Source organism: Salvelinus alpinus, chromosome 1 (assembly GCF_045679555.1).
Source record: "Salvelinus alpinus chromosome 1, SLU_Salpinus.1, whole genome shotgun sequence".
Taxonomy (NCBI): domain Eukaryota; kingdom Metazoa; phylum Chordata; class Actinopteri; order Salmoniformes; family Salmonidae; genus Salvelinus; species Salvelinus alpinus.
In genome coordinates this window covers 96511941-96530524 of record NC_092086.1, presented here as the reverse complement: position 1 = coordinate 96530524, position 18584 = coordinate 96511941, and the positions used below count along the sequence as shown (strand labels likewise).

The 18584-nt window shown below is 42.4% G+C and overlaps 1 protein-coding gene across 2 annotated transcripts in view; it reads right to left on the bottom strand.

The window, feature by feature from the left end:
* LOC139535481 (roundabout homolog 1-like) overlaps nucleotides 1-18584 on the bottom strand; it is a 286286-nt gene that overhangs the window by 29166 nt on the left and 238536 nt on the right. For both annotated transcript variants that reach the window (XM_071334917.1, XM_071334925.1), the window contains 4 exons: nucleotides 14243-14400; nucleotides 2007-2127; nucleotides 797-935; nucleotides 280-407 (listed from right to left, as the gene is read on the bottom strand). In XM_071334917.1, coding sequence (XP_071191018.1) covers nucleotides 280-407; nucleotides 797-935; nucleotides 2007-2127; nucleotides 14243-14400 — 546 coding nt within the window. The remainder of the gene's footprint in view (nucleotides 1-279; nucleotides 408-796; nucleotides 936-2006; nucleotides 2128-14242; nucleotides 14401-18584) is intronic.

Below are 18584 nucleotides of genomic sequence, written 5' to 3'. Positions count from 1 at the left end.
TAAACTGATCCATGCTAAATAAATCAGGGCAGGCCAGAAATCAGTGGTACGACACACTTTGGTGTGGCTAGACAGGTTTAGGTAAGATATCCAACTGCTCTGAGAACAGCTGTCTTCTCCTTCACACTTTATCTAACGTTTCATGAATGTCAGAGCAACAGCTGCACAGCATAAACCCAGTCTGCACTTTACATAGTCTGTGCACTTTCATGTCAAACAGCAGGTGTGACCTGGGTTAGGGTTGGGGTTAGGGTTACGCTCGGTGGAGGTTGTACTGACCGTGTACGGTCAGTGTAGTGGATGCCTCAGCCTTTCCCACCATGTTCTCCACAACACATGTGTAGGAGCCCTCGTCTGACAGTCTTACATCTCGTACGCTCAGGGTGTGGTCCTCTAGGATCTCATACCTGTAGACAGACAGACAGACAGACAGACAGACAGACAGACAGACAGACAGACAGACAGACAGACAGACAGACAGACAGACAGACAGACAGACAGACAGACAGACAGACAGACAGACAGACAGACAGACAGACAGACAGACAGACAGACAGACAGACAGACAGACAGACACATACACACAGTGTGAGAGAAAGGGACTGAGAGATATAAAGAGAGAGATGGACATGAGACAAAGGAGTTTCACATGATGGCATGCACACTGTAATATACCACGCATCTAATTCCATGACCAGACGTTAACCTAAGTGTGCATATTAATTTTGATCAGAGTATGTGTCTATGATGTGTAACAGCGTAATATAAAGAGTACTGCTGGGCCATCCATCCATACCTCCCCTTGGGTAGGTCTGCATCCTCTTTCCTCCAGCGGACAGTGGGGACCGGATCTCCCTGCGCCTCACAGTGGAACTCCACACTCTCATCTGCCAGAACCATAACACTACTTGGCCTCTTCACAAACCCTGGGCGCTCTGAAGACGGGGGAGATCATTATCATAATGTGTTTAAAGTTGTGTGATAGACTGATATTTTTGCTTGGATCTCCAACCCTTAGCCCTTGCAAAATCAAGCTTATACAATGCTATTAGATAAGCACCTAAAAACGCTACCTCTGAATACCATTAGCACCTTGTAACTCTCTCTCCATGGGACGGATGTACCACACGCACATTCCCCCCATGTTTTACCCTCTTTCACCCACTGGGACAAGTAGTTCCACAATTAATTTTCTTTTCACTAAAACACATTCATTTATGTGAATGAAAACAACTTAAATCCACTTAAAACTAGTAGGGCTTGTTAAAACTAGGGCCATTTTATTCACATTGGTCCCAGAGCACATTTGAAAACAGATCTGTTTATTCAATACACAGTATTATTCTATTAGCCCTAGAAGTTTTTACTAGTTATTATAAATGTGTGTGGTGTGCCCTGGCCAGTCGCCCAGCCCAGCCTAGCCGTTCCCGTGATAAGATGTCTCAGTCTGCTACAATGGAAGTGTTTGGAGAGGGGGTGGGTGCTGGTGGAGAGGGGGACTGCATAGGGTGGAGGTGGAGGTGGGGGTGGAGAGAGGAACCAGGCTAGGAGTCAGTGGTCTGGGACACTTGGCAGCAAGAAGAACGAGTGAGAGGGGGGGATGAGGGTGGGGATACAACCTGGTCCAGGACAGCTGGGGGGTGGCAGGGGTCATGGTGGGAAGACAGGGTCACCCTGAGTTTAGGATTCAGGAGAAATGCCTTCACAGCTGCAGGGCTGGGGGCCATTGTTATGTAACCTGTTCCATTATTGGATTATGTGCCAGGGAGAAAAACCTTTACCAAGGGGACATGCAGACTCACTGACACAACTAAGACTCACTGAATGGGGCTGAGAGGAGGGAGAGGGAAACAGACTCTACTAGAGGGACAGACAGACAGACAGACAGACAGACAGACAGACAGACAGACAGACAGACAGACAGACAGACAGACAGACAGACAGACAGACAGACAGACAGACAGACAGACAGACAGACAGACAGACAGACAAAAAGAAGGTCTTACCTAGAACAGTCAATTCTGCAATCTCGCTCTCCCTCTCTCCCACCATATTGGTCCCCACACAAATGTATTTCCCTGCGTCACTCTTCCTGGCGTTGGTGATCATCAGCTTCCCACTGCGGATCTGAAAGATGGAGGGAAGAAAAATACAAGTTATAAGGTCATATCTGTAACTAGATACCTATATAAACCAAATATAAATAACATCACACTGAATATGGCAAGTTATGCTTTGAAAGGCTATCAAAAAGCGATTTGGTGAAATTATTTGTGGTTTAGAAGGCACTAAATCTAGGACAGCTTCTACCCCCAAGCCATAAGACTGCTAAATCTTAATCAAATGGCTACCCACACTATTTGCATTGACCCCCTTTTTTACGCTGTTGCTACTCACTTTACACCCACCGACATGTACCTCAATTACCTTGACTAACCTTGACTAACCTGTACCCCCACACATTGACTCGGTACCGATACCCCCTGTGTACAGCCTCTGTGTTGTTATTTTATTGTGGTACATTGTATTTAAATGTTTTTTTTTATTTAAAAAATTAGCAAATATTTTCTTAATTACTTAAAAAAACAAAACTCTGAATTGTTGGTTAAGGGCTTGTAATAAGAATTTCACGGTAAGGTCTACTACACCTGTTGTATTCGGCGCATGTGACAAATACAATTTGATTTGATTTGACAATACTACAGAGTAGTGGTCACCACCTTTTCTGAGTCAAGATCAAAGCAAAACGCAAGTCCAAAAGCAAGCTGAGATCTATCGCTCAGATTTATTAAAAAGAATATGACTTAAAAAACATGCAACATTTTAACCTATTAAAAACAGTTATTTAGCAAAGTTTGTGCAGTCAGCTATATGCCCAATACATTATCACTGCATATTGTCTATGCTTGAATTGCAATGTTGTTCTTCTCAGACCATTTCGAAATAATACTTCAAAATGTTTGGTATATGATCACACTGGTAATAGATTATAGTAATTTGTTGTATTACTTGTAAGGCACAGCTGAGTGAGCATAATCATTAGCTTTTTTTATTTTACTGGACTGATGGCCTGCATCTGATGGTCAGTCTGAGGGGAGGGAGGGAGCAGAAGTGAGGCTGCCTCTCACCCGTCTCACAGTCCCCCTGCTCTCCTTCCCTCCGCTGAGAGAAGGGGACACAGTCTTCCAGCTGATGAAAAAACTCAAGTCGCACTGCATTATTTCTGTCTCATGCACCAATTCATGTTGTTACTCCTATGACCAGAGAAAGTGAAATATTCCTCTCTATTAAAAAAGACAAGCAGCTAATAATAACAGCGCAAGCCTATCGAAATACTTTGCTATACTCATTCATTGCTGCTGCAGTGCTGGTTGTAGTGTGAGTGGATGTAGGGAGAATACACATTTTATGGCTTATAAAAGTGTTGAAGAAACGGTTGACAGTGCTGAATAACAACTTAAACATGATGGTTTTAACAGTTTTGAAATCTCACAGCATCAACTTTGCTGTGCGCTCGAGGCCTCTTTTTACAGCCTATGTCTCGAGGAAACTGTGCAGATACGGTGATCTGATTGGCCAGCGGTAGGCCTATAGGTCCACTTGATTTGCTCTCTGGGCCTGCCAGGTATGCAGAGTTCTACACTTAGATACATGAAATAGTTCAAAATTGGAACACTTTGCCTGCTGAATCAAGTGTACTTACCGAATGAAAAAAGCAGGAACGCAAAGGCTTTATCGTTGTTGTTTGTTTGTCACAGAAATGTTTGGTGACCGACTATGAATACCTTGGAGATCACGATCAACCAGTTGGTGACCACTGCTAGAGCCCAGACAAAGATCTGGTAGGTTTAAGGCAGAAGCTTTAAGAAGTAAACAGTGTGCATTCCCAGCTGCCCCAGCTGGCTGGCTGCGTGGCAGGGAGGGCAGTGCCTGACAGGTTTTTTTCCACTGAAAGAGGAAGCAGTGAGCCCACAATATCTCAGGCCTCAGAGAACACTGCTACAGCACCAGCCTAGAGATCCTGTACTGTGACATGCAACAGGATTGTTGTAATGGGAAATAACTTTAGATGGTTGGGTTGGAGAATTATGCTAGTTTCAAAGAAGAACCTCCGTGCAGAAAATATGGAATCAGGGTTTCTGCAAACATAACTGATAAGTAAAAGCCAAATCATGCATCAGAAATGTTCAAATAACATTAAAATGTCTTGAAAGAGGGATTGCTATTCAAACACTAGGGTGAGGTTGGGTGAAGGAAAACCTTTCTATAGTCCCTGCCTCTTGTTTCCCAGTGGTAAAGTGCAGTGTAGAGTGACGTTGGTTAGTGAGTGTGAGGTATCATAAGGCACCAGAGCCTGTCAGAAAGGAGGGAAGTGGAGGAGTCCTGATATGGCCAGGCCAGTAGGTTACAACTTCTTGTATGTAAACCATGCTGGGAAGACCAGCCAAACAGTCATAGCTAATCTACTCACAGCCTGATTTACAGCAGACTAGCTCCCGCCCATTCTCTGCCTCATACACAAATACTAACCCTCTTCACCACCTCTTGTCCCCCCTTGCCCCTCTCGCCCTCATAATACCTGAAACCTGCTGAGAGGAGGTTGACCTTCCCTCTTCACACTGACATATTCTCCCAGGCCATAAAAGTCATCATGTGTTACACAGGGAGAGGAGGAGGAGAAGAGTGGGAGAGGAGAAGATGGGAGAGGAGAGGAGAGGAGAGGGAGGAGGGGTGAGGAGAGGGAGGAGGGGGTTAGGAGGGGAGAGGAGAGGGAGGAACGGGATAGGAAGGGAGAGGAACGTTCTGTCACGCTCTGGCTAAAAATACTTGAATCAGTTATAGAACCCATTGCCCTTTATGGTTGTGAGGTCTAGGGTCCGCACACCAACCAAGAATTCACAAAATGGGACAAACATCAAATTGAGACTCTGCATGCAGAATTATGCAGAACTCTGCATGCAAAAATATCCTCTTTGTACATGGTAAAACACCAAATAATGCACGCAGAGCAGTATTAGGCCAATAACCGCTAATTATCAAAATCCAGAAAAGAGCTGCTAAATTCTACAACCACCTAGAAGGAAGCGATTCACAAACCTTCCATAACAAAGCCATCACCTACAGAGAGAATAACCAGAGCAAGCTGGTCCTAGGGCTCTGTTTACAAACACAAACAGACCCCACAGAGCCCCAGGAAAGCAATACAATTAGACCAAACCAAATCATGAGAAAACAAAAAGATAATTACTTGACACATTGGAAAGAATTAACAAAAAACAGAGCAAACTAGAATGCTATTTGGCCATAAAAAGAGAGTACACAGTGGCAGAAAACCTGACCACTGTGACTGACCCAAACTTAAAGAAAACGTTGACAATGTAAAGACTCAGTGAGCATAGCCTTGCTATTGAGAAAGGCCAACATAGGCAGACCTGGCTCTCAAAAGAATACAGGCTATGTGCACACTGCCCACAAAATGAGGTGGACACTGAGCTGCACTTCCTAACCTTCTGCAGTGTATGACAATATTAAAGACACAGATCTTCAAAGAATTCGAAAACAAACCCATCACAGCAGCAATATTTGTGACCTGTTGCCACAAGAAAAGGGCAACCAGTGAAGAACAAACACCATTGTAAATACAACCCATATTTATGTTTACTTATTTTCCCTTTTGTACTTTCACTATTTGCACATTGTTACAACACTGTATATATACATAATATGACATTTGAAATGTCTTTATTCTTTTGGAACTTCTGTGAGGGTATCTACTTCACTTGCATTGGCAATGTTAACATACGTTTTCCATGCCAATAAAGCCCTTGAATTGAATTGGAAGGGGAGAGGAGGGGGAGGAAGGGGATAGGAGTGGATAGGAGGGGATAGGAGGGGAGGGTGAGATGAGGGGGAGAGGAGAGGAGGGGGGAGAGCAGGAGAGATCAGGGGGGGAGCAGGGGAGAGGAGGGGAAGAGGAAGGGGCAGAGGAAGGGAGATGAGGGGAGAGGGCAGTGGCCAGGTTTCAAATCCCAGAGGTCTCAGAGGTCACTGGGCCAGGAACTGTTTCATGTTCCACCCCCTGTGGTGTTGGCAACTTTTAAAGTGTCATCACATTACCCTGCATTTAATGGGGGGCAAAGGTCAGAGGATTGTGATACATTCAGTGTGAGTGTGTGAGTGTGAGTTTGTGCCTGCGTGCATGTGTGTGTGTACATGTGTGTGTGTGCGTGCTAGTGGTGCAACGGATCACAAATCTCACAGTTCGGATCACGGTTTTGAGTCACGGATGGGATCATTTTTCAGATCAGCAAAAGAAAAGGGAGACAAATATAACTTTGCTTTCCATTTATTACTTAAAGAACACTTAAAGCAAGGAACTTTTCAATGTATAAATCTTTAAATGAAATATTCAATACTCAATTGTTAAATTAAAGTGCAATATGAGGCATGATACCTTCTTCCTTTGAACAATAGTGAATGTAAAAATAGCCTGTGTCAACCCGTCATACAAAAAAGTTAAAAAAGAAAGAAAGCGAAGCAAACCTGAGCTTATAACTTCACATTATTTTTCTAAAAGTCTACATTGTCTGGGGAGAGGGTAGACCTCTTTGCAGTCACTATGTCCCCTGTCGTGGAGAACACCCTCTTGCTAGGAACTGAAGTACCAGACACAGCCAGGTAGCGTCTTGCCATCATGGAAGGGTATTTACACTCATTGTTTTTCCACCATGCCAGTGGATCACTATCCACTGGAATGCCGCTTGCTGCCTTGTAGGAAGTCACTTCCTCTTTGATGGTGTTGGAAAACGTCTTGCCTGTGTCCTTGCTCGCAAAGGTCTCCCCAAAAAGCTCCTTCATGGCCAAATTATTTTGTGGAGGAGATGCCTCTGAGTCAGCTCCTGTTGGCTCAGTGGCTTGACCTTGCAGAAAAAATGACATGATCTATTAAACTGACTAATTATTTATTTTCATATTTCATATTTCATATTCCCCCCCAAAAATGGATGATTCTAATAGCAATAGCATAGACTAAGATTAGACTGCAGTATATTTAATATTTAAGTAATTCACTCTTATTTCTTTTTTTTACCTCTTCAGTGGCCATAATCTCAGTGGTGAGATCACTGTATGTCCCCCGGTGTAGGGCAGGGTCTAGGTGAGACAGGAACTTGAACCTTGGATCTAGTGCAGTAGATCTATGAAGGTAGTCCTGTACATTAGCGGGGTATCTGTTAGGGTTCAAGTCCTCTCTAATGGCAGCCTTGACATCTCTAGTGATGGTGCTGTCTTCCTCACTTGGGGCCATGGATTGTAGAATCCTTGTTTTCAGAGGTAGGATCATGGACACAGACGGTGCAGTTTCAGTGCTCAGCAGGGATGTAACTGGTTTGAGGGGTTTGAGCACCTGGAGGACCTCCTCTGCCACGATGTCTTTATTTTTTTCAGGGTCTTGTCTGGCAGTGCAGAGTATTCATCTTGTTGTGACATTGTGTATGAGCTTGTGGGTCAGTAGCTGTAGCATTTCTTGCTTGGTCTTAAACACATGAGTGGCTGTTGTGCTTCGGTGAAAGAAGGAAACCACCTTCCTAATCCTCCCAAGGAGGCGCTCCATCTGGTTCACTGAGATTCCCCTTTGGGACGTTAAATTAATCACATGTGCAAAGCAAGCTATCTTTGGCCTCAGTCCAGCCTCTATCAATGCATTTACTTGGTTCTTGGCATTATCTGTGGTGATTGGGATATTGCTATTGGGCCTCTCTAGCTTCTACTCTGCTACTGCTTCTAGCAGTACCTGCGCCAGATTTGTGCCTGTGTGACTCTCATAGAGGGGGCGTGTCTGTAGCACCGGACTTCGCATCTCCCACTCCTCTGTGGTGTAGTGATCAGTCACATTCACATAGATTTCCGTTGCCCTGGAGGTCCACCCATCTGTGGTGAGGGCAACAGAGGATGCCTTGGATAATTTGTCGACAATTTTGATATTTTCCTGTTCATAAAGATCTGGCACGATCTTCATACTGAAGTGGGCGAGAGGGGATTTCGTAGCGTCGCTCAAGCACTTTCACCATATTTTTAAACCCTTTGTTTTACACAACAGAGGATGGCCTCATGTCTGCAGTGATAAACATCCCAATAGATTTGGTGATGGCTTTAACCCAGTCTGATTCTGCAGCAAAGGACTGCTTAAATGTCGCGGTGAGAAGTTGTTGTCTCTTGGCTGAGTTGGCTCCCGTCACTGACACACCAGGGTGATGACGCTTTAAATGTGTGGCCATGTGCGATGTATTTCCTTGATCATATGGCTTTCTTGTGGCACAATGCCTACACACCATAATGGTATTGTCCACCACCTTTCTTCCATCATCATATCTGACAGGGAAGCCAAAATGCCCCCATACATGAGACTTAAATGAAGCGGGAAGCTTTTCCAGTTCTTCAGCTCCTCCGCTAGCCATGGCTGTCACTGCACTTTTTTCTGCTTTGCTTTTTGCAACACGAGCATCCAGGATTGATTCGTTGGGATTCAACATGCCCCATTCACGTGAACAGTACACACAACTGCTTTTTAACAATAATCAAATCAACCTTCAGGCTTCAGAGTAAAACACAGCATCTGTCTTGTCTTTATCTTTTCACTGCAACTCTGCATCGAGATTTAGGGAACTATTACTTTAAAAAGTAACAGCGGCAGTAAAACTGTTTTTCACACTATGATGGTTAAACTTTGCAATTGATCCGCGGTTCACATGCAGGCCGAACCGTGGGGGGTGATCCGTTCGGATCACGGATCAACTACGATCCGTTACACCACTAGTGCATGCCCACACGTGCATGTGTTTTGCATTAACAGCATGCAACTCAGCCACTCAGTACAAACACACAGCACCGTAAGGGCTCAGACACAACAATAGCGGTTGCTAGCTGAGAGTATTTAGCCCCTCTGAACGTAATTTGCGAACCGAATGCGCATCGATTTTACATGTACAAATGGTTAAACATTTCGTCAGTCAGACCACTACAGAAGGTGGTCCCTAAAACAGCGCACTGAACGATGGGCAGATGAAACGTAGATCCACATTCAGTGCGATATGTGCGAGACTTTATAAGTCCACCTTTGGCGATAATATGTGGGAAATCCTTGTGTCTTTGTGGGTGTGCATTCTGTCTGCATGTAGCAACTAGGAAGTGCTGCTCAGTTTCCACCTCATTTTGTGGGCAGTGTGCACATAGCCTGTCTTCTCTCTAGAGCCAGGTCTGCCTATGGCGGTCTTTCTTAATACCAAGGCTATGCTCATTGAGTCTGTACATAGTCAAAGCTTTCCTTAAGTGTGGGTCCGTCACAGTGTCTCACCCCACGGCCCTGTGGAAAGATATGTGTGTTTTTTGCCACTTTTAACCACACAATTGTTGTTTGTGTACATGGATTTTATAATGTTTTTCCCCCAACACCACTTTCCATCAATTTGAATAGCAGACCTTCATGCCAAATTGAGTCGAAAACTTTTTTGAAATCAACAAAGCATGAGAAGACTTTACCTTTGTTTTGGTTTGTTTCTTCGTCAATTAGGGTGTGCAGGGTGAATATGTGGTCTGTCATATGGTAATTAAGTAAAAAGCCAATTTGGCATTTGCTCAGTAGATTGTTTTCACTGAGGAAATGTACGAGTCTGCTGTTAATGATAATGCAGAGGATTTTCTCAAGGTTGCTGTTGACGCATATCCCATGGTAGTTATGGGGTCAAATTTGTCTTCACTTTTGTGGATTGGAGTGATCTGTCCTTGGTTCCAAATATTGGGGAAGATGCCAGAACTAAGGATGATGTTAGCTGTCAATACAGGGGGTGCTGTTTCCACTTTGGAAAATATCGTCTCCAAATTAAACTGCCTCATACTCAATTCTTGCTCGTACAATATGCATATTAATATTACTATTGGATAGAAAACAATCTCTAGTTTCTAAAACCGTTTGAATTATGTCTGTGGGTGAATCAGAACTCTTTCTACAGCGAAACTCATGACAGGACATGCGAAGCTCTGAAAAATAGTCTCTGATCTCGGATCAGTTTTAAGCTCTGTGTATGCCCTATGGATCGAAATGAACTGCACCCGCCTTCCCCTGGATGTCAGTAACCAATGAGAAGTGGAATGGTGTCTCTAGGTGCTTCTCAGAGTTTATAAAAGGGAATGGAGTGAGATGACCCATCTTTTTGACGCTCGCTAGGACGCAAGGGAGGACATCAGAATCGCATGCTCAAAAGCTCTCGTTATTGATCAAAGATCTATCCGTCTGTGATTTAATTCGATATAGGTGTTAGAAATATCATAACGAAGTTATTTGAAACCGATTTATATCAGTTTATGCGAGTATATTGCTATTTTTCTGAATTTCCTTAGTATTGCGTTTGACGATTTGGGCATGTGTGTGCCGAGTAGCTATCGTTAGCTGCTAGTTCTGAAGTTGAGGAGGTCGTTTTACAACAAAGCAACGATACTTTTGGACAAAGGACACATTGCCCAAGATACTGATGGAAGCTCGTCCAAAAGTAAGAGTTATTTATGATTTTATTCCGTATTTATGTGGAAAAATTTAAACGCAGTTGTCGGCCATTTTTTGCGGCACTAGTCTGGCTGTAACTCACAATGTATGTCTTGTAACATTAATTTTAAAAATCTAAATCAGCGGTTGCATTAATAACCAATGCATCTTTCATTAGCTGTCCAACCTGTATTTTTTTTGTCAATCTAATCGATAAATAATCGTAATCATAGGTGCCTTTCCAAGATGGCGCCGGCCCGAATGCATGCCATGTTTTGACAGATTACATAGCATAACCAAGATTTGTGATGCTAAATATGCACATTTTCGAACAAACTCTATATGCATTGTGTAATATGATGTTACAGGACTGTCATCTGAAGAATTCTGAGAAGGTTAGTGAAAAAATTTATATATTTTGGTGGCGATAACGTTATCGCCCCCTTTGCCTTGATTTCATGCTGGGGTGATGTTAGCTCATGTGGTATGCTAATATAACGATATATTGTGTTTTCGCTGTAAAACACTTAGAAAATCTGAAATATTGTCTGGATTCACAAGATCTGTATCTTTCGATTGCTGTAGGCTGTGTATTTTTCTGAAATGTTTTAGGATGAGTAGTTTGGTAATTGACGTCGGTCTCTGTAATTATTCCGGCTGCTTCCAACGCTATTTCAGATTGCAGCTGCAATGTAGAACTGTGATTTATACCTGAAAAATGCACATTTTTCTAAAAGAAAATATCCTATACCATAAATATGTTATCAGACTGTCATCTTATGAAGTTGTTTCTTGGTTAGTGGCTATATATATCTTTATTTAGTCGAATTAGTGATAGCTACTGATGCAGGAAAAAAATTGTGGAGTAAAAAAAGTTGTGTCTTTTGCTAACGTGGTTAGCTAATAGATTTACATATTGTGTCTTCCCTGTAAAACATTTAAAAAATCAGAAATGATGGCTGGATTCACAAGATCTGTATCTTTCATCTGGTGTCTTGGACTTGTGATTTAATGATATTTAGATGCTTGTATTTACTTGTGACGCTATGCTAGGCTATGCTAGTCAGCTTTTATACTGTGGGGGGTGCTCCCGGATCCGGGTTTGGTAGCAAGTAGAAGTTAAAGAGTTTAAGTATAGCCAATTGGAATTTTTGGTTTGTATATTTGATCATTTCATTGAGGATACCACCACAGGCCTTTTTGGGTTGGAGGGATTGCATTTTGTCCTGTAATTAATTCAATGTAATTTGAGAATCCAGTTGGTTCTGGTAGTCTATAATAGTTGATTCTAAGATTTGTATTTGATCATGTATAATGTTTTTGCTGATTGTTCTTTGTTATAGGGCCAAAAAGATTGGAGAAGTGGCTTACCCATACATCTCCATTTTGGACAGATAACTCTTCGTGTTGTTGTTTGTTTAGTGTTTTCCAATTTTCTTCGATTTTCTTCGATTTTCTGCTTGAAATTTTTTGATTTGATAGGGAAGCTGAGAGGTCAAATATACTGTTTAAGTTTTCTACAGCCAAGTTTACACCTTCACTATTACAGTGAAATGTTTTGTCCAGGAAGTTATCTAAAAGGGATTGAATTTGTTGTTGCCTAATTGTTTTTTGGTATGTTCCAAGACAACTTTCCTTCCATCTATAGCATTTCTTAATATTATTCAGTTAATTTGGCTTTGATGCCTCATGATTGAGCATTGCTCTGTTCAAGGAAAGTGTGATGTTGCTGTGATCTGATAGGGTGTATCAGTGGGCTGACTGTGAACGCTCTGAGAGACTCGGATTGAGTTCAGTGATAAAGTAGTCTACAGTACTACTGCCAAGAGATGAGCTATACTGAAGGTGTACCTACCGAGTCACCTCGAAGCCTACCATTGACCATGTACATACCCAGCATGTGACAGAGCTACAAGAGTTGTGACCTGTTTGTGTTGGTTATGTTGGCGTAGTTGTGCCTAGGTGGGCATATGGGGGAGGGAATGCTGTCACCTCCAGGTAGGTATTTGTCCCCCTGTGTGCTGAGGGTGTCAGGTTATTGTCAAGTTTTGGCATTTAGGTCGCCACAGACTAGTACATGTCCCTGGGCCTGGAAATTATTGATTTCCCCCTCCAGGATGGAGAAGCCAATTAACTATGGGGATTCTAGTAGTGGGATATTGGTAGCACACAGGAGGACATTTTTCTATGTTGAGATCATTTCCTTTTGAATTTTTAGCCAAATGTTCCTGTTTTTATTAATTTAATAGAGTGAGTTAGGTCTGCTCTATACCAAATTAGCATACCCCCTGAGTCCCTTCCCTGTTTCACACCTGGTAGTTTGGTGAATGGGACTACCAGCTCTCTCAACGTCAGATCCACAACAACACCAGCAAATACATCACTCCTGTCCTCCTCCTCTCTCCTATCCCTCTCTCTCGCTCTCACCCTTCCTTTCCTGCGTTCCCCTCTATTTATGCATCTGCCACATCACCACCCAACCTGACCCCACTACAGTCAATATAGGGTGTTATATGATGTTATGCCACAGTATAGTACTCTATCTAGAAGTACTCCTGTTGATGCACTGTTGCACTGATGCATTGTTGCACTGATGATGCATCTGCACCACTGGCCGCTTGTCCAGTGCCCACCCACTCAAAACCTTCCCCCAAACGTCCTTCACCCCATTACTTCAAGCTTGGCCACAACAGAACCCCAGAACTCGCCGTGGTTTTAAGAAACAACAACAACTTTGGGAGTGGATGTTGTGTTAGAAACAGAGTACAAAGACAACACTCCATCACCAGCGCTGTATTGTTTACAGGGCCTGAGCACTCATTAGGAAACAGTCTTATCTGCAGGCCCATTAGTCCAATGAGCCGAGCTATAGCTATGAGACAGAAACCAAGCCGGCCTTCTGTTTACACACTGAGCCAGTACACTAGGGAAAACCACATACGCTATAGGGACTGGGGCCAACATGGCTGCCCTGACTTGACACTACAAGACCTTAGTTGAATTTGACTTCGTATTTTATTTTATATACTGTAGGTGTTGGTCCTCATGATATCCTGGACATAAATCAGGAGAAAAGAGGGAAGTACAAAGTCAACACAGCCTCCACTTCCCTCTTGTTGGTGCGGAGGAGAGCTGCTCTGTCCACTGCAGTTCCTCAGAGACAGACTGTCAATCCGGAGGAGGATAAGCCTTGGATCCCAACTAACAAGTCCCCTATACAGACAAACAAACAAACAAACATGCTTGCATACACACACACACCCTCCCCTGATTCCTTTTCACGCTTCCCCAGATAGCCTTTGTTCCAAATAGACATTGATTGGCCAAACCACAGTGCAATATGATTTCATTATGTTTGTCAAATAGATGATGCACTTGTTTCTCCTCATTATGCCACACGTCTGCCAACAGAGACACTTTGATCTTCCTGGAGCTTCGCCAGCAAGCAGTGGGCCGTGTTTGTGTGCATGCGCGCGCGTGTGTGTGTGTGTGTGTGTGTGTGTGTGTGTGTGTGTGTGTGTGTGTGTGTGTGTGTGTGTGTGTGTGTGTGTGTGTGTGTGTGTGTGTGTGTGTGTGTGTGTGTGTGTGTGTGTGTGTGTGTGTGTGTGTGTGTGTGTGTGTGTGTGTGACGTGCAGGCCCAGGGCAGTGCCGTGTATGCTCTACACAGAGAGTGTGCTCCGATGTTAGCAGAGCTTGTGTCTTACGGTGATGCGCTCATCCCTGTCATTGATGTTGGTACCGTCTTTCCTCCATGAGATGGTGGGCTCAGGATGCCCACGGGGGGGTTGGCACTCCAGTACGGCAGGTTCCCCCGCCGCCACCATCACATCCGCTGGGTTCTGTCTAAAGTCATCACGCAGTACTGTGGAACAGAAGTGAGGAGGGGTTAATGGCCTGTTAGCATTGCAGGTACATTGCAGGTCGAAATGAAACAGAAAAAAAGGCACCCCAAAAAAATTCGCTAATGCACCAATGGACAGGGTATACGTGTCAAATATTCAAGACTATTATGACCAGACTCTCGATGTGTAATGACAAAACTCTGAAGTCTGAGCAAAGGCAGTCAATCATGTCCATCACAGATAGAGTCTTGAGGTATCTGGACATGATATAATGCTATAGTGTAAAGTGGTCTCGGGGGGCTGGGCCAAATCCCTGATGTGCTTTAGTGGTATAGGACTACCACTCTCTCTGTCTGATTAGACTAGCTCTCTCCCACCTGCATCTCCACTGTCACTCTCCACTCCAGCCCTGAGGGAATGTACAAACACACAGGCATACATTTGCATCACAATCCCATTTACGACTCCCAGGAACTTTGTTTGAAGTGTGAGATAAACACGAACAAAATACAACCTCTCCAGTTAATGTTTCCATACAATGTTTGCCCATCAAACCCTTCAAGAGAGATAGGTGGATATTTCGCAAGAGCCATTAAAAAGCTAGCTAGGTGAAAAACACACACTCAACATCTTCAAAGGTTTAAGGACCATTAACGCAACATCTCGATACATTATACATAGGGTTGCTTTACATGTGGCTTTATCACATGTAAGATATATGAAATAACATGATTTTCAAAGAAAAAATGTAATGACAAAGCAGTAAAACATTATCTTAAATATAAACCATCAACTTAGTGACTAACGTTGGTGTTTCATATGAGGGTTTCAGCATGAAATATCATTTACTTGCACATTTTATTTATTTTACCATGTCAGTATGCATTTGTTGTCAATGTTTCGGCCTCAAACAGTTGTGACAAAAGTCAATAGTTGGAAGAGTTGCAGAGTTAACTGAAAAGAATGCAATTTTTTATTAGATGCTTTTTCATTAATTTGGCTATTTTCTGTTGAACCATATAGTCTATCTACTAGAAACTCATGGACAATATGGACGCAGATATAAAAATGAATACTCTATATGAATAAAAAAAAGTTTTATTAAAGTATAAATTACCAAAGTTACGATAGATTGCCATAGATTTTCTGTTAATTACCTAAATTGCTGAAGATTCCTGTAACTTTGGTAAACTATCGATAGCTTTGCAACCCTAATCACACTAATCACACAGCAATAACAGCCTGACACAATTACAGTGTAATGGTAGTTAGTGAATATATGGCTGTGGAGGTGAATGGTAATGGTATCATACGTTTGTGTGAGGCTCTGTTTTGACTACAGAGACAATGAGTTTGTCAGGGAGCGAAGACAGGCTACTGTATCTGCTCCTGGTGATATTTAGACACTGATTGGACTTGAAGAAGGGATGAACATACTGGCGTAATGACCTAGCTAACAGAGGCCTAGAGAAGAGAAGAGATGGGAAAATAAGAGAAAAGATGGGAAGAGAAGAGAAGATAAGAGAAGATAAGAGATGGGAAGAGAAGAGAAGACAAAAGAAGAAAAGAGAAGAGTAGAAAAAATAGAGCAGCTATTTCAGCCCAGTCCAGGCTGTTTCAGTCAATCCCAGAGTCCCAGTCATTGTCTTCCCAGCCCGTTCTGGATGAATGTACAGCGAGTTAGCGACTACACCCTGAGGGACATCATGCTCTCATAAATTGGAGAAATTGTTCATCCCTTCTCCGCAGCTCTTTTCATTCTATAGAGAGCAATAGTAATGGTGTCTTTTTGTAGGCACTAACTCCGCCATGGTTCATTGAACAAAGCCTATAGGGGGAAAAAATTGAGTTGTTGTATGCTTGTTGGATAAATGCCGAAAATAAGTTATGTGTTAATCTTGTCACTACAGGGGGTGCTGTTTCAACTTCGACATTTTGCGTCTCCAAATTAAACTGCCTCGTACTCAATTCTTGCTCGTACAATATGCATATTATTATTACTATTGGATAGAAAACAATCTCTAGTTTCTAAAACCGTTTGAATTATGTCTGTGGGTGTCACGTTCCTGACCTATTTATGTTAGTTTGTTGTATGTGTTAGTTGGTCAGGACGTGAGTTTGGGTGGGCATTCTATGTTGTCTGTTTCTATGTTGGTTTAAGGGTTGCCTGGTATGGCTCTCAATTAGAGGCAGGTGTTTGGCGTTCCTCTAATTGAGAGTCATATTTAGGTAGGTTGTTTCACAGTGTTCGTTGTGGGTGGTTGTCTCCTGTGTCAGTGTCTGTATGTTACGCCACACGGGACTGTTCCGGTTTTTGTTAGTTCGTTCGTTTTATGTAGTCTGTTTTCCTGGTTCATGCGTTCTTCACGTTGTATGTAAGTTCGTGTCCAGGTCTGTCTACATTCGTTTATTTGTTTTGTAATTATTCAAGTGTTTGTCGTGTTTTTCCGTTTTGTCTATTAAATCAATATGTATTCACAACCCGCTGCATTTTGGTCAAATCCCTGCTACTCCTCTTCGGATGAGGAGAAGGAGGAAGCCCGTTACAGTGGGTGAACCAGAACTCTTTCTACAGCAAAAATCATGACAGGAACTACGAAGGTCTGAAAACTAGGCTCTGATCTCGGATCAGTTTAAAACTCTGTGTGTGCCCTATGGATCGAAATGAACTGCACCCGCCTTCCCCTGGATGTCAGTAACCAATGAGAAGTGGAATGGAATCTCTACGTATTTCTCAGAGTTTATAAAAGGCAATGGAGTGACGTGTCCCTTCTTTTCGTCGCTCGCCAAGGCGCAAGAGGGGACATCAGAATGGCATGTTGAATAGCTCTTGTTATCGGGCTAAGATATATCCGTCTGTGATTTAATTCGAAATAGGTGTTAGAAACATCATAACGAAGTTATTTGAAACCGATTTATATCAGTTTATGCGAGTATATTGCTATTTTCGGAATTTTCGTAGTATTGCGTTTGAGGATTTGGACATGTGTGTGCCAGGTAGCTACTATTAGCTGCTAGTTCCGACGTTGAAGTGGACGTTTTACAATGACGATTCTTTTGGACAAAAGGACACCTTGCCCAAGATTCTGATGGAAGCTCGTCCAAAAGTAAGAACTATTTATGATTTTATTCCGTATTTATGTGGAAAAATGTAAACGCATTTTTCGGCCAATATTGCGGCACTAGTCTGGCTGTAACGCACACTGTATGTCAAGTAAGGTTAATTTTAAAAATCTAAATCAGCGGTTGCATTAATAACCAATGCATCTTTCATTAGCTGTCCAACCTGTATTTTTTTAGTCAATCTAATCGATAAATAATCGTAAACTTAGGTGCCCTTCCAAGATGGCGCCGACCAGAATGCATGCCATGTTTTGACTGATTACATAGCATAACCACGATTTGTGATGCTAAATATGCACATTTTCGAACAAACTCTATATGCATTGTGTAATATGATGTTACAGGACTGTCATCTGAAGAATTCTGAGAAGGTTAGTGAAAAAATTTATATATTTTGGTGGCGATAACGTTATCGCCCCTTTTGCATTGATTCAATGCTGGGGTGATGTTAGCTCATGTGGTATGCTAATATAACGATATATTGTGTTTTCGCTGTAAAACACTTAGAAAATCTGAAATATTGTCTGGATTCACAAGATCTGTGTTTTTCAATTGCTGTACGCTGTGTATTTTTCAGAAATGTTTTAAGATGAGTAATTATGTAATACACGTTGCTCTCTGTAGTTATTCTAGTCGCTTTGGGTGAGTTTTGTGATAGTGGCTGCAATGGTAAACTGTGATTTATACCTGAAAAATGCACATTTTTCTAAAAAAACATATGCTATACCATAAATATGTTATCAGCCTGTTATCTTATGAAGTTGTTTCTTGGTTAGTGGCTATATATATCTTTATTTAGTCGAATTAGTGATAGCTACTGATGGAGTAAAAAAATGGTGGAGTAAAAAAAGTGGTGTCTTTTGCTAACGTGGTTAGCTAATAGATTTACATATTGTGTCTTCCCTGTAAAACATTTTAAAAATCAGAAATGATGGCTGGATTCACAAGATGTTGGGCTTTCATTTGCTGTATGCTGTGTATTTTTCAGAAATGTTTTAGGATGAGTATTTTGGTAATTGACGTCGGTCTCTGTAATTATTCCGGCTGCTTCCAACGCTATTTCAGATTGCAGCTGCAATGT